This window comes from Amblyomma maculatum, chromosome 2, assembly GCF_055883805.1.
Source record: "Amblyomma maculatum isolate TAMU_Amacu chromosome 2, ASM5588380v1, whole genome shotgun sequence".
In the NCBI taxonomy this organism is placed as follows: Eukaryota; Metazoa; Arthropoda; class Arachnida; order Ixodida; family Ixodidae; genus Amblyomma; species Amblyomma maculatum.
Genome location: NC_139345.1, coordinates 17,195,540 through 17,212,415, shown reverse-complemented (window position 1 = coordinate 17,212,415; position 16,876 = coordinate 17,195,540). Strand labels below are relative to the sequence as shown.

The 16,876-nt window shown below is 44.8% G+C and overlaps 3 protein-coding genes across 3 annotated transcripts in view; 1 reads left to right on the top strand and 2 right to left on the bottom strand.

Annotated features, from left to right (window-relative positions):
• LOC146198060 (arylsulfatase B-like) overlaps positions 1-1,594 on the bottom strand; it is a 33,987-nt gene extending 32,393 nt beyond the window's left edge. The window contains exon 1 of the mRNA XM_084593374.1: positions 1,497-1,594. The gene's annotated coding sequence lies outside the window, so the exon portion shown is untranslated. The remainder of the gene's footprint in view (positions 1-1,496) is intronic.
• Positions 1-16,876, top strand: part of LOC146198055 (uncharacterized) — a 188,073-nt gene that overhangs the window by 11,396 nt on the left and 159,801 nt on the right. The window lies entirely within an intron of this gene.
• LOC146198059 (arylsulfatase B-like) overlaps positions 12,382-16,876 on the bottom strand; it is a 52,781-nt gene continuing 48,286 nt past the window's right edge. The window contains exons 8-10 of the mRNA XM_084591843.1: positions 16,390-16,659; positions 13,282-13,715; positions 12,382-12,686 (exon numbers count right to left, since the gene is read on the bottom strand). Of these exons, the coding sequence (XP_084447969.1) occupies positions 12,534-12,686; positions 13,282-13,715; positions 16,390-16,659 (857 nt within the window). The 3' untranslated portion in view covers positions 12,382-12,533. The remainder of the gene's footprint in view (positions 12,687-13,281; positions 13,716-16,389; positions 16,660-16,876) is intronic.

Sequence of the window (16,876 nt, the reverse complement as noted above, 5' to 3'; positions counted from 1 at the left end):
AGACATCATCACTGCACCTTCTGCCGCTGCTCCGGATCGCCACACCATTGTGTGACACCAACGAGCAGATCCATACTGCCGTTCTCTAATCGACCGTCTTACCGGTGCTTCTCACCCTCCTACCGGTAGGATGCGTAGGCAACTTCAAGAGTTCAGACTTGACAACGGAGTGCTCTCCCGTTACATGTATTGCTCTGAAGGCATCCGTTGTGTCCCAATAATCCCACGAGCGCTTCGCACCCATATTCTGGAGGCCCTCTATGATGATGCTGCGGCCGGTCACTTAGGCTTTCACAGAACCTAACACCGCGTGAAAAGCCGTTTCTTCTGGCCTGGCCTCTCCTCAAGCGAGGCAAAATACATCGCCTCTTGTCTGTCATGCCAGCGCCGCAAACGGCCGACTTTATCTCCCGCTGGCCTACTACAGCCTTTACCTTGCCCTTCCATTCTTTTCGCTGTTGTAGGCATCAACATATACGAGCCGCCTCTATTGTCTGCACGGGGTAATCGCTGGATCGTCACTGCCGTCGACCATCTAACACGCTACGAAGAGACCGCTGCGCTGCCTAATGGCTCAGGGCCTGAGGCTGCGACCTTTTTGCAAGCCCTAGTACTAGCCTAAATTTTTGAGGCCTATACCCCACTTCATAACATGGCTTCCAGCTATCACCCGCAAGCCAATGGATTGACTGAGCCGAGCGGTTCCACCGCACGCTTTCTGACATGCTGTCTATGTACGTCGACCAGGGCCACCCGAAATTGGGACGTAATTTTTCATTTCATTATGTTTGCCTACAACACGGCTGTATACAGCAGATCACTGGTTACACCACGTTTTTCTTCGTTTACGGCCGCTTTCCGGCCACCCCTCCTAATGCCTCTTTCTTTTCTACACAGACAGCTCCTCACTCTCTCCTCCTGACCAGTTCATTTCCCGGGTGGCCAGATTTCGCCGGCTTGCTCGCCTCAACACGGAAGCCAACCAGGAATACCGCAAGTGTCGCTACGATGCGACTCACCGTCATGTTTCGTTCCGTCGCGGTGACGGTGTTACTTTGGACACCATTACGCACTCCTGGTCTGTGTGACCAGCTCCAGCGCCGTTCCGTCGGTCCGTACTCAGTCCTTAGACAAACATCCCCTGTGAACTATCGCGTCACCGTGCTACTGTGGAATTGAAGTTGTACACGTTTCACGCCCGAAGCAAAAACATAGACCACTCAGAATACGCTTAATTACATTTCCAAACGTGCAATGTGTGGGTCTTCCTTTCCATTCCTATCCTATCTTTATTTATTTTTATTACGCCAGTTTTGTAACTCCTACATCCATAAAGGCGAGTCCTGACAGCTGAGGACGGGCTCATCTTTGTTTCCAAAAATCAATTTTGCACCTGAAAACAACAACTAGAATTGCCATCTTTTCCCAGTGCGCCGCCCCTTATATCTCTTAGCGAAAAAAAAGCAGAAAGTTGAGTTTGAAGTCCGTGCACTTACCACAACTGGCCAAGAACAGGCACCTGTTATATTCAAACTATTCCAGGAACCGAGCGGTCATGTACTTTCCAAGTCCTCACAACCAAAATATCGTTGGAGAGCAGTAGTCAGGCGACGCTGCTGGACACCGCATGCGCAGCTATATCGAGAGCAGCGGTTTTGGTTTTTGTCACCGTTCCGTACCTTGTGCCTAAATACTGATAGCCCTATGTGTGAGTCTGTTGTAGGTCCTCTCATCCCGTCGCTCAAAAGAGCCTCAGGAATACCCGATAAATCAGACGGCACTTCCTTTGCAGCTGCCAGTTAACATCGAATGGTTTCCGGGATGAACTGCAGCTGCTGGGTTGTTGTTTTTATCTCTCCTTATTTTTCAGTAATTTGTGCTGTCACGACACAAGGGAAGGTACAGAAATCGGCCTGCTCATGTCAAGCCGAAAATGATCGTTCTCACCTGATGGCGCACAAGTAAAGCGTCACAACACGTTGCTCTGCACATGTGACAAAACACGACGGCTACCGTTCTCGTCCGCAGCCGCTTTCATGAAAGAAAGTCACTAAAGCGCTTCCTGATAGCTTCACTTGAAAAAAAAAAAAAAAAAAAAAAGCAGCTCTTCACTGCATATGATTATCAGATGTTAAAAACACCTACTTTAGGATACCAAATCGCTAATATGCTAAATGGTTTTAAGCCAAGACATGAAAACCACCTTTCAAGGTCGCGTTTTGAGATACCGAAAAAAAAAAAGGTTTGAAAGCGTGAAATAAGTGAATCGTACCAACGCCAGAATTAGAACCGCTATCCTTTTGTGACCCACCCGAACACGCTAAACGCTACTGTAATGCCGATGTTTTTCGTTTTTGTTTTTTCAGAAAACGACACGTTTATTCACAATGATAAATAAATACAATGCGGGGAGCGAAAGTTAGAACAGAATAGCCTTTAGAAATAGTAAGTTATTTGTGCATGCAGCTACACAGGCGAAAGTAGCCTCTGTAGAACTGGAGAATTTGTGATTGCATATATATAGGCACAAAGGAAAAGTAAGCTGAGGAGAACAAGACAATATCAATGTGGCGATGGTGGAGCGAAAGCAATTAGGAAGGGTCGTTGTTTTGGGGAAGAGGGGTCGAAAACTGAATGGGGTATTGTAGAAAAGAAATTGTTTCTATCCGGATAGAATGCGGGGGAAATTAATATTAGCCATGAAGTTGCAGAATCAATTATACGGGAAGATGTAGTCCGTGGTAGCAGTCACGAATGACCTTTAACAGCCGCGAAGAAGACGAAGATGACTAAGACGAAGACGAAGGAGACAAAGAAAAGTAGAAGCAGTGCTCGTTTATACATATCAGCTTTCCCGCCCGTTTATTGCAATGTAGATATATGCAGATTTTACTAAAGCGCATTTTGTTTTAAAACAACATTTACATTTGTTAATTTTCTTAACTTATGGGGTCATAGTTACTCTTTAGGGCAAGACCAAGTGCCTATAGCCATATCTTCCCAGCATTCCCACGGTAGATGAAGTGTCCTTTTAAGAAACCCTAATCCCTTTAGAGGCATGTCCCTGTAGAAAATTTGATGTCCCTCAAGCAATATTTTGTCCCTCTAGGCAATATTTAGAAACTCTATGGGGTGAAATAGAGAAAACAATCGCTCGTACCAAAGAGGCTCACTCTGCTCAAGGTACAATTAAAAACGCTCAGTAAAAAATTTTCGCTTACAAATAAGGAAATAGTTTTGGTTATGTTTAGCTCCATTTGCCATTTCTCGCACATGTTAGTATACCTTGACGCATGTTGTTTACGTAGTCGTGTACATTCATAGAAATTATTTTATTTGAACACTGCATTCAATGGAAAAAAGTTTGATTTTAACTCGTACGCTAGTCGGAAAACATGTTGAAGATGGATAAAATTAGCGAGTGGACGCAACCTTGGGTTACTCCCGATGTAACCAGTACAGTAGAAGTTTCATGGTTAGCTGTAACATACAGAGATCGGTTAATTAATTAATCATTGGTGCAGCTGACAATAGAGCCATTGTCCAAAGTCGTTCTAAGTTTGCAGATTAGTTTTTTATTACTCTATGTAATGCCTTAAAAATACTATGCAATTAAGTCCATGTATACGCACGCCTTTATTGATGCGAGAGTGTGTGTGTATGTGGGTGGGGGGCGGGGGGTTTAGGGGTATCAGGACGCAGTCTTTTAGTATCACTGACATCGAAATTATGTCGAAGCGCCGAAGGATGGCCCATGTTTCGTCCCAGCTTTCGCAGATGAAGCACCACACTTCGTCCCAAAATATTCTCGCTGTGTTGCATTCCAGGAAAACATGTCCCGCTACCTCCCGCTTGCCCCATCAGAGGTATTTGGCGCTCCACTGTCCCTTCTGCTGCACCCGCACTGGCAAAACTCCCGCGGGGAAGCTTTCGTTTGGGTCGGTTTGTGGGATTATGGGTTATGTCCCAAAGTGACTCAGGTTATGAGAGACGCCGTAGTGAGGTCTCCGAAAATTCCGACCCTCTGGGGTTCTTTAACGTACACTGGCATGGCACAGCTCACCGGTATCATGTTTTCTCCTAATCAGAAAGGCGGCTGCCGAGGCCGCGGTATTCGATTCCGCATCCTTGGATAAAGTAGCCGAGTGCCCTAACCATAAGTCTTTTGAGCCCTGGACACAGTGAGCTCCGGACAGGTCTAAGCCCAGACGACACACACGTCCCATGAACATCACAGGGACTTCGATTATGGGAGATTGAGATGTCCTAGGGAAGTCCGGAGAAGTCATACTAAAATCCCCAAAGCATCCCAAATGAAACAAGTGACTTCCTCAGGACGTCTCAAACAATACCGCCATGGGACATGTTTGGGGTAATGTGGGACCATATTAGGACATTGTTTAGGGGGGTTTTCTCGGCTTGTTATTCTAAGCCCTGTCTTGCGAGGCCTTGTAAGAAGCATGCAATTATATGTTCTCTTTCACAAATGATTTGTTTCCAGTTTTCAAAATAATTCTGAGCTCATGTTGGTGTTATGAGCAGACTCAAAATGCCATCTTTAATTGCTATTGGGACAATTAGGGCAGGGATGGTGTGGGACGAATATTGAGGCAACATAAATGTGGCCACCTTGCTGGAGTTGCCAATTCTCAAAATTTCAAGTTATAATTATTTTGTGTTGAACTCGGTGAGTTCAATATGGGCTGAATCAACACATGTATATTTGGCTAAAAAAATATTATTACGTATTCGTAAACGCCCTTGTACAGTGCAATATTCGGGGGAATTGAAGATTGCATGCTGCAGCCTGTATCAGCGTTATCTACATATCATAGTACTGGGTGCCGTTTTAGACACGCAGCAAAATTTTTTTTTATTTATTCCCGGTTCTTGACAAATTACACACTTCACACTTACGCACACATTCACATTTAGCAAACCATACTTGAATCACCATTTTGTAATGAGCACGTTTCTCAAGACAATTTTAAGGAAGGATGAAGGGTGCTGCCATATTGGGGCGCTGGGCTGCTTCCGTAGTAAAAGAAAGAGTCGACGACACCCCCTTAACAGCTCAGTCAAACTGGTTTCTCTGAGAACCATAAAATGGTCTATATATACTCCTCCTCAAGGGTGTCCTGGTATGTGCAGGCACTAGACTGTATATGAGCAAATCTATATAAAATAATCTCTTGAATAAATATTGATTTTGTTCACAGTACAGTTAATCAGAGTCACACGCAGTATTCTGTTAATTGAACCGCTTCATTTCTTTGACGACAATAAAAATAAAGCGATTAGTTAGAGCTGTTTTGTGTTCTTCGGATAAGTTGGGCGCCACGTGCTAGTTGGGCGCCACGACGTTCGGCGCCGCGATAGTTGAGCGTCACGTTTAAATGTCACAGTTGGCATATGCTCTTTTTCCACACATGTGTACCTCTCATATCATGGCATGCTGCATGTAATGCAGCATATTTCATGGGCGCTTTTTATATATTTTGCAAACGAACCAATTCCCATGCATCAGCCAATGCAATTATGAGCTTATATTCGCTGTTCATATGCTCTGAAAAATCACAATGAACAGTCAGTTACAACCAGCCAACATAGACTCCTAGAAACGTACAACCAAAATTTAATTAGCAACGGTTGAGTATTGCAGCAGGAACGGCGCCAATTTCTAGTTATAATGACCAGTATGCCCTTTGTTTATGACATTTCAAGCGAATTTGTGTGGCTCTCGTTGATTCGCTTTCGTGCGACAGGGTGCATGATCCCTTACAACTACCCTGGAGTGTATTTGGCATGGTCTTATAAAGGACAATTGTAAATGGAACGTCCCACGGAGATTCTTCTTTGGAGGCTCAAACATATCCCAGAAGGGAGCTCGCAAAGAAGTCCTGCGGATTACCCAGTTTGGATGTGGGAGGTAGGGATTTAAACGGGACGTCCCTAGGAGTTGATGTGTTGTCTGGGCGTCTGCCAGGCTACCCCCGGAAGAGCCAGAGAAAGATGAACCCTGAGGGACCGATCAGCAGTGTAACTGCACTGAATCTCGAGGAAATTAACATGTTTTTTTCAAGACTGAAGGCTCCGCCTTCTATGAAACTGGTCATTGTGAGCCATGGTCTCGTCTGACAAGTGACAAATCCGATCTATCTAAAAACACTTTTATTCCCGATAAACAAAAGCACTCTGAAAAGACACAACATCGGATGCCAATGTCCAGCAAAGCAGACGGGCGATCCAAACCACAATGCAATGTGAAGATTTAAAACAGAACGTAGACCAGGGCTTCAACGCGGCAAGTCACACTGTGGCGCAAATAGGATGATGCGACGCGATCAAAGCGCTCGGAACGGACAAGAAACATTGCTCCTCGCGTGACAACAACTCCCGCAAAAACTGCTAACCAATCTCAGCATGCACCACTTCTGGTCTTCGTCCAGACAAGGGTCCGCTCTACCATCCGTGCACATCTGGCTGGCCCATGCCACTCGCCGACCGTGCAACTCCTCACGGAGGGCTTCCGCCGGAATCAAAGGTATATATATATATATATATATATATATATATATATATATATATATATATATATATATATATATATATATATATATATATATATATATATATACACTGGCAGCGAAGGCTCCAAGACGCGTGTACGTTCAAAACATCACGGCTCATGGGCGCCCCAGCGCCCTCCGAAACCTGCGAGGCCGAGTAAAGTTAGTGACGTTGAATAACGTCAGGCCTACGTATAACGTTGGCGCGAATTATAAAGTGTCATTTTTCTGGATGCGCCCTGCTGTATATATATATATATATATATATATATATATATATATATATATATATATATATATATATATATATATATATATATATATATATATATATATATATATATATATATATATATATATATATATATATATATATGGATTGCTTGTTACTAATGGGCCAGAGTTAAATTCAAACAGGATGTCACGCAACTTTCCCGATTATTTTATTCCAACAGTTTCGGACGGTGGACCGTCCTTCTTCAAGGTAGAATTGAGAATATATATATATATATATATATATATATATATATATATATATATATGTACACTGGCAGCGAAGGCTCCAAGACGCGTGTACGTTCAAAACATCACGGCTCATGGGCGCCCCAGCGCCCTCCGAAACCTGCGAGGCCGAGTAAAGTTAGTGACGTTGAATAACGTCAGGCATACGTATAACGTTGGCGCGAATTATAAAGTGTCATTTTTCTGGATGCGCCCTGCTGTATTTTCCTCATTTATGTGGATTAGGAAAATACAGCAGGGTTCACCCATAAAAATTACACTTTATAATGCGTGCCAATGTTGTACGTAGTTAGTTCCTATTATTGTTCGCAGTTAGTTTCTATTAGTTTCTATGTGGTTCGCAGCTAGTGGCGAAAGCGGCCTGCGTTTGCGTTAGTGTGTGTGCTCGCAGTAGACGACATCGGTGCATCAACGCGGCCGAACCACCCTTGGCCTCTTTTTTCCCCTTCTCCGTTCCTGAGCGCCGCTCTCAGCCCTTTCTCCGTCTCTTCATTTTATCTGCCTACCTCCGCGTTGCCTAGGAGTTGCGCGCATGCCTTACCAATGTCGTCCAGACAGTTAGACAAGGCCTGAACACAAATCGGGGGTAGTACACGATATTCAAAACGAATTGAACCCACTTAGGCTATGGTAAATCGTAATATTGTCACGGTGTGAAGTCTCTGATCAGAAGTCACCGCGGGACACAGGAGTTACAGAAGTCACAGTGCGGCAGGAAAACTAGCAGGCCCGCTTCAACAGAAGAACGTCGGTTTCTTCGCCTCGAGGAGGCACACGCTCGCGATCAGCGCAGAGGGAAGATAAAGATAGCAGCGTGTCATTGTCCCCCCCCCCCCCCCCTTCCGGGTACAAGAAGCATCGCCCCGATGCTGGAAGTGTGGGTAGAGAGAAGTGTGGGTAACGCAACCCATGCTCCGAATACCTCCAACCAGCCGAGACTCCAGCCCTCAAGGATCTCCTACCATCGAGATTACGCCTACCCATCAGAGTAGCCGACGGCTTCGAGGTCTTGATCCCGAATTCGCGCCTCTACAATTTTCTCGTACTGCGAGGCCGCCAGCATCTTACCCAGCACCTGAAGTCTGTGATCAGAAGTCACCGCGGGACACAGGAGTTACAGAAGTCACAGTGCGGCAGGAAAACTAGCAGGCCCGCTTCAACAGAAGAACGTTGAAAATTTATGCAGGATGTTGTACAACGATGAGGAATACAAACTTTCCGCAAGTCGTCAATGCGAGATGAAACATATGTTGTTGCGATCAATGCATTGTTAAGATTATAATGGATTGCACAGCTGGCGGAAAAGAAAAAAAAAAAAAGAGTACGGGCTCATTTTTTTAATTAGTTGTGCGAGGAGCACACAAGCAGCTTATGTCATTTTCGGCTTCCGAGAAACAAAAATAGTATACATAAGTAACAGTCTCGGGAAGTTCAGCTCACGCTAGAGCCGCAGCCAGCGAAATCGAAACGCCGACCATCTCGGCTGCGTCAATCTTGTGGAGGGGAGGAAATATTGAAAACAACTTAATTTCTCATTCATAAAATTTAAACCACAGCTTGCAATCAACGATGACTGCAAAGAAAAACACGAATGATTGCACAGCGTTATTGCGGTTTCTTTCTTCTTTTTTTTTCATCATCTCATTTTTTTTTTTTTTGTGCTCCTTTCATGTTGCAACACAATAGAGGTTGACATTGAGAGCCTTTGACCGAGGTTATGACAGCTTGCAGTGCGCGTTTTTGTCACAGTAAAACATTTCTAGGATATCACCGGTTAGCAGAGATATTGACTGCCGTATATGTATATTAAACCGCCTCTGGTGGCAGGTATATTTAGTTGGAACCAATTGATTCTGCAAGTATTTTGTAAGCAATGAAAAACCTCTTTCCAGAAAGATTAAATATTTTTATACTTCCAGTCAGTGCTCGCTGAATGCGCACCAATCTTTATCGGCATGCGTAAATGCATCCGCAGCCACTACCGCAACATGCAGGGATCACAATGAGTTCAAAGAATGGATCTTTCTAGCATCACTTAAGTATCGCGGGTAGCCTCCCGGATGATTTCTGGCATAGATTTCGGCCTTCTTGTGTGTATCATAACAAACTCCCTCATCTTCCTTGCATTAGTTTGAGATAGGAAAGTTTGGTTTGTTTTGGCTTGTGATATTTAACATTCCAAAACAGCTCCGGCTATGAGAAACGCCGTTATGGAAGGCTGCGTATATTTCGACCACATAGGTTTCTTTAATGTGCACTGACACATGGGCACCTATAGCTTTTCGCTTCTATTGAAAAGCGGACGTCGTGGCCGGGATTCGATTCCGTATCCTTTGGGACAGCCGTTCAGCGCCCTAACCACTGCACCAGCGCGGCGGGGAGGAGATAGAGGAAGTATATCAGCACGCCTTTGAAGCCGGAGCCCCCAAATTCACCTCTCAAGCGAGCGCTGCTCGTAAATATTTGCATCACAGTTTGTTTACTATCTACGTCAGTAAAGATGGATGCGTGGCTGTAAGACTGAAAGAAAAGAAAAACGGCGAGCCTGAAATTCGAAATTTACTTTAAATCTTTGCTTATACTTACGCCGATACCACGACTTCTCGTATTTGCCTATCTATCTATATTCACAGTTGTTTTCAGCTCTACCTCATTCTTACATCTTGGTCAAGGCGCACGTACGAAGAAAATCATTTACTGCATTTTTTAGCGCATTGTTTTACTGCAGTCTTGACCAAGTTTTTACAAGCTAATAATTTCACTGTCCACATTATACAATAATAATCCAGGACACCCTTCAATATATTACATTTTCTACAAATAAAACAAATGAAGAACCTGTTTCAAATATTTTTGTCAATTTATTCTTATTTCATCCTTGCGCGCCATCCCTACTAGCCCAGATTACCATTTCGTATAGTGGTGTAAAACAGCCTGTGAAACGGAGTACAGACACCGAGGTGTGACTCATTATGTGCTGATGTCAGGGGGAAAAATGGGCCATATACGTACTTTCCTTGATACGCATTGAGACATTTTAACGCCGCATAGCTAAGGGTCTCGTGTCGCAAAAAAAAAAACATGGCGATGGCGTCGTCGTTTGACATTAACGAAAAATCCCAATCGTACAATAAAACCCAGCAAGATGTCAAAAATGCTGGGGCTGACTCCAAACATCTCATTGAGGCAGTTACCAGAGTAAACCTACTAAGCGAGAAAAAAAAAAAAGGACATTTAATTTTGAGGAGCACTTAGACGACTTCTTGGTTCTCTTAGATTGTGATACTAGATTGGGAGGCATTTCAAACAGAAGCATCTCGAGTTATACATGTTTTCTCGAATAATTTATCACCTTTTGTAGTTACTCATGAATTCCCAGAAGAAAATGCTATGCGGTTTCTAGAGGTAAATGTATTTGCGAAGAAAACCACATGTGCTGGTTATTTGGACCAAGAAACAATAAGCCTATCCTTCCCAACGACTCAGCCCACTCAAAACTGGTAAAAAGGAACATCGTGAAGTCCACCTTTAAAAACGTGCTCACAAAATCGTTTGAACCCCATGCTGCAAGAGAGATTTTCTAATCAAGTGTTTAGGCTGACAGTCAGGTTACCTACAATTTATCCTCGTGTCTGTAGCAGCAAAAGTCCTGAAAGAACTGAAGCACGAACGGGAGACTCAAGATGCAACGCGTCAGCCCAACAAAAGGGTTGCCGTTCTGGCGGACGTGCTCCAAATATACCACAACCTGAAGAAAATTGGTAAAAAAGCTGGCGTAGACATTTTTTTTTTTCAGCCCCATTGCGCCTGCCGAGCCTGTGCAACAGGTTGAACATAACAAAAATGAAAAGTTGCTGTTCATTTGAGAGCTTTTGTTGCCTATAAGCAGGGCGTGGTTTACTCCATTCCTTTAGCTTGTGGTAAGGCATGCATAGGCCAAACAGGAAGATGTTTAAATGAAAGGCTAATGGAACATAAGAACGACTTATCTGGGGCACCGCTGAGAAATTTACCTTCTCACTGCCGGGTTTGTGACAACAAAAAGAAATGCATTCCCTGATTTGAAAAAAAAAAACGACAATCTTAGAAAAACATAAGAACCAACTGACGCGCGAAGTTGTCGAAGCCGCCTTCATTTCAGGCCTTAGAGAAGGCTGAGTCCGCACCCTTTCTATCTCACTATCTGAAAAAGAAATAATTTTTATTTCTGGTTTTTAGAGGCCCCCTTCACATGTGGCTCCTTTTTCTTTCTAATCGTTTTAATTGTTGGCGCTCATCCCTCGGTCCGCTAATCTCTTCACCGTTTTTTTCGCCCTGCCATGTTCTAACATCATTTCGCTCTCAATCCTGTTTTTTCTTTTTCTTTTTCTTTTATTTGTCATTCTTGAGCCTCTCAGCCCTGTTTCTTTTTTTTTTTTTTTTCATTCTTTTGACATTTGTACTGTGCGTCATGGAATTCATTGTCTAGTGGTTTTTAGCGATGATGCATCCTTTGATGCCGTGAAAAAAACGTGTGATTACCAGTTGGATAGAGCGTCCTCACTGTCACTGATTATTCCCCTGGAGGCTTTTCACCTAGCGTGTGTCTATCAGTGCAGGTTTCAGTTTTCTTCAAAGTTGAAAGTTGAACGCTCTATCCTATCTCCTTCTTTTTTCCCCTATTGTGTGCGCGCTGCTGATACAAATGGATCACTACCAACTAGCCCGGGAGTTCGTGTTATTCAATAATTTTTTTTTTCTTGCAGGGAAATTAAAGCACTGAAATAATGCAGGCAAAATGGAAGACGGCTGCGCACAGGAGTGTAGCACTAGAGAATTGCAAACATAACGATGCGTATATGCTTTATTTGCAATGTCAACCAACATATTTTAAAATTTTGCGCAGAATCTCTCAGGTGTGTACCAACGGTTCCTCGTCGCCTTGAGTGCCTCCTGACAGTTTCTGTCCATGCCAATCATGAGCCAATAAAGGCTTTTCGCATTATAAAAACACTGGCGCACGCGAATTGCTGTGTGTCTGGGGAGTCTCTAGGACTCGCTAGGACGGTCGCGTAGTGTACGCTGCCAGAGTTAGTCTCGGGATTCCGTCGAAATATTTCAGCAGATGAATGAATTGCTCCAGCGCAAAGTTCCCCATTGGCCCAAAGCCCTCACCCCCCTCCCTTTATTGACTTTATACGCCTAGACGGAGTTTTAGCCAAATAAAATTGGCTATAGTCACCAAGCCGCCGCCCTGTGCCTCAGATCGGGGGGAAAGGGAAAAGAATATGCTAGGCAGAGGCACCGGCGGCATGCCCGCACCACCACAACGAGCGTAATCGAAGGAAAGAACAAGGTCGGCCGCAACAAAAAAGATGCGAATATAGTTTATACACAACTGACGGAGAATCGGAGTACAGATAAACTAGTACATGAGATAACACTCTTCATATAACTGCAGCGTTAAGCGATTGGCCTTGATTGAGACGACGGAATCCAAGGAGCCCAGACTCCGTTGTTGTTCTCAGGGTAACCCGCAGGGTCATTCGGCTTGCTGACGCTTGGCTTCGCTGCTGCTCCGTAGACGCCGATACGTTGCTTCAAGGACGCCACAACCTGTGACAATGGCAAGCAAAATCATAGAATAATATCTGAAGCCAACCTGCCGAAAGTTAAATACGAATTCCAGATTAGCGATCTTTGATGTTGCAGCTTGGTTCCGAAGTTTTGGCACAAGCATGTCTCTGTCGAAGTCAGCAAAACTTCATCATAGCGATCGGCTACTTTGAATAATAACGTCTCGTAAAGATCGACAAATTCGCTCCCAGAGCCCTAAATAAAAGCGTTTCAGCTCATTTATACATATCTTTTAGTACAAAAGAAGCTAATTATTTTTACTGACTGACTGAAGCAATGATTCTGCTAAATGACACTTGATTCAATTTTCAGTTCTGATTGGTAGCAGTAGTGCAGAATAGATTCTAATTGTATAAAGCGTTCTGTTGTCATGTACATATTGAATTAGTAATTAAAAATTCAAGTCAAAACTTCTGAAAATTCTCAGCCTCAGATTTTGCCGTCACCAGTCTGCATTAAGTAAAATCACAACAAGAAACAATTAACAGAGAGTAAAAACCTTTTGCAGTTATAACACTATATAGGAATATTTTCTTTTTTTAGTCTGCAATGTAGCTAATATACTAGAACTTACATCTGGAAGCGAGCCGGCCAAATTATTCAGCTCGCAGGGGTCTTCGACGATATCGAAAAGGTACTCATAAGTGGTCGATATGTTTTGCACAGGCTGCTGGCCACAGGTGACGAAGGCTCTTCGCCTCCAGTCCGGGGGAAAGTCCAAGTGATCTTCCTTGTACAAGTCTCTCAGAACACCGGCTACTGCGGACTGAGCAAGCAGTTCGTCAAGGTCTTCACACGTGTGGCTTGGGCCCGGAGCTCGTTGGCGAGGCTTTAGCGCTCCGGAGCCATCCAAAACCAACTTGTACCGCGTATCCCGCAACGCCGACGAGTTGCGATACATGTCGTCGTAATTGTAAAGCATCTCGACGCGGGGTGAGCGCTCTCCCTGAGACAAGTGCGACCACATGTCGAGGCCGTCCAGATTCACATGCCGTGCTGCATCACCACCTGCGAGTACGCAGTGAAAGAGCGCGAGTGTAATTTTTTTCCCAGAAATCAGCCTAACTAGTAGGACCGAATCAAGGAAAAGGTAAATGCGAAGATCGACCCCGGAAGCAAATTCTCAAACGTTCTACATGCGTTGGTTTACGAGATAAAAACGGGACTACACTTACACCTACATCACCGATCGCTATAAAAAAAAATAAAAAAACTGATTTCTCCCCCACTAACTAGTATATCAGCCGTATTGCATGACCCAACTTAACGGTGAGCAGCCCCAAGGTCTGCTGTGTTGGCTGCTAAGACAAAACTGCATATTTGGCACAAATGCCGTTAACGGAGCGATATGTCTGACTGCTTCGACTACATACACCCCGCTTTTTTGAGTGCACCCCCTTGGAACGAAATTAGGGCCCAGGATACTACCGACAAAAAAAATGGCAGTGGCTTAGCTTGGTTAAGCCTGGTAATTGCGAAAGCAATAGCTATGGCTACGCCTAGGTTCAGCTGGTGGTGTAGCTGGTTGTGGTGCTTGTGGTTATGCTTATGGTTATGCAGTGATTCACTCTGGCCACGGCATATGGTTCAACTATTATTTATTGCGGGGTGCTACCTGGTTATTCTATGTATAACTAGTAGCGAGGCAAGGAGTGCCGTAGCTGCAACGATATACCTTGTTATGGGTGAGGTTAATGCAGAATGTACACCTCCCGCTCCGGCACCGGCTGCAACGGCATTCTTTACGCCAGCAGAAATGAAATCATCCCTGGAGACTACGTTGGTTCCACCTGCCGCGAGGCCACCTCCTATAGTATCCAACGTTGCACCCCCGACGGTAGCTGCGGCACAGCCCTATAATTCTTCTTAGCTTTAGGAGTATGTGGCACAAATGCAGCTCCGTGGTGGCTAGCTACCGCCTCGCCAGCCGACGGCGCGAGTTGGGGCCCCTGTTTTTGCCGCAGATGGGATGACGTCACTCCGGCTGTAGCGCTCCCTCACGGAGGGAGCGGGAGTTAGGCCGCGGCTGGTAGCTATCGCCTCGCGAGCAGACGGCGCTAATTGGGGCCCCTGTTTTTGCGGCAGATGGGATGACGTCACTCCGGCTGTAGCGCTCCCTCACGGAGGGAGCGGGAGTTAGGCCGCGGTTGGTAGCTACCGCCTCGCGAGTTGACGGCGCGAGTTGGATCCTCTGTTTTGCGCAGCTGTGCTTGGGGGCGCGCCAAAGGTCACACTAAAGGTCAATGGTAGCTACCGCCTCGCTACGCGAAGGGCTGAAAAGTGCAAGTAGTATTGCTTTCGCAATAAAAAAATGATTCGATGCCGCAGTGAAAGGTTAGTTGGCACCTGTTTTGAAAAGAACTCCTTGTGTCCTCTTCTGCACATAGAGCGGTACCACGGTACCGGTAAACCCGACCCTGTCACCTCCTACAACCTGCAAAAGCGAGCGCTGCAGTACTGACGTGTCGCCATCGGGCCACCAGATCGATCAGGGCCCTGTTAGAGAAAACGCCTCGCTCCACAGCGTGTCTAAGCATAATGCTTATCAGCTGTCATATGAACATGGACGTTTTAGACTACGATATAATGTGAAGCATTAGTCAAAAGTATGTCGAGTTAATTTTTACCTCGTATAACTGTGTTTCTTTTTTAACTATCAAAGACACCTATGGGTGCGGTCTAGGCACGTGTGTTGCACAGCAATATGAGCATTAGGTATGTCATACAGCCCTGTGATTACATGAAAAGTTAACAAAAATCAACTTATCAAATTCGTTATTTCTCTTTTCGGGGAAATATTGTTTTTACTTTATTAATTACTTTTTCGTGCAACTGTCCATCCCTGTTGAGAAATTTTCACAAAAGTGGGTTTTAATGGCTTGCAAATATTCAATCATACAGGCATTCACAAAAGTCTACAAGACGGGTTCCTGAGTATTGAAAGATGTTAAACTGATGTCTGAAAAAGAAATAAAATCCCCACCGCTGTGGTTCATGGGTTAGAGCGCTTGACTGCTGGTCCCAGTCACGGCGGCCGCTTTTATATGGAGGCGGAAAGCTAGGCGCCCGTGTGCTGTGCGAAGTCAGTGCACGTTAAAAAACTAAATTGGTCGTAATTTCTTGAACCCTCCACTACGGCGTCTCTCTGTCGTAGCGTCAGTTGTTCTGGACATTAAACCCCATAAACCAAAATGAAAGAAAGGAACGCATATCAGCTTATCAAAGTTCGTTAATATCTCCATAACAAATACAAGGACGAGAAATGATAATTCCATTCACAATTACAGAGGCACGGTTTATCCTTAAATTCTTATCTCTACACGATAAAAAAATTATAGTAAACGCTTTAATTTAATTTAATTATAACAAAAGTCACGCGGTAGAGCACGCACAAAGGGTCTCTTGTTGACCACACTGCATGTCTCGTTTTGAGCCGTTAGCGTTCCGAATCTTTCGAAGGTGTAAGGACCTTTCATCTGCTGCCCTCCGAAAGCTAGGCATTTCAGGCGCTACAGCTCCTTAGCAAAGTAATGAACTTAAGTGAAAAAAAAAATCTGCTGCGTGGAACTTTTTTTGCTGGAATCAGTGCGCACCGTCATCGCCTTATGCAAGCATTATACCTTTAAGTACGCTTTTACCTTTGGGTCTTACTAGCACAGAATTGTACACATGTTGCACCAACCAGCAACCGAGTAAAATGTGGGCAACCAGTCGGTGAGGTGCATCAATCCGTCGGACACTCGGCGTCTTCGCGCAAGCAGGGGACTCCAGACGAATGCAGCCGCCCTGGTGCCTCCTTCCCAGACCGTGCCTTTACCTCCACGCAGTGGCCAGTTGAAGCTGGGATGCCCGTTGTCGCTACTGAACACGATGATGGTGTTGTTCAGGATACCAGCGTCGTTTAACGTCTGTACCACTTGCCCTATAGATTCGTCCAGGGCATCTACCATTCCTGCAGGGACAAGTGTCGGTGCATCAAAGTTGGTTTCCAGTATTATTCTGTGCCTGCTTCTCCTTACTGCGTGCGTAATGAATTTCAGGGGACACGTTTACTGTAACGCTTTCATAATGACCTGGCGTGGACCTGTCGCGTTCTTCGCCATGAGCCGGGCTCGCTTCTCCCCATTGTACAGTTGCAGAGTTTCTCAGCTCCCCTCGGATCGCGGTCA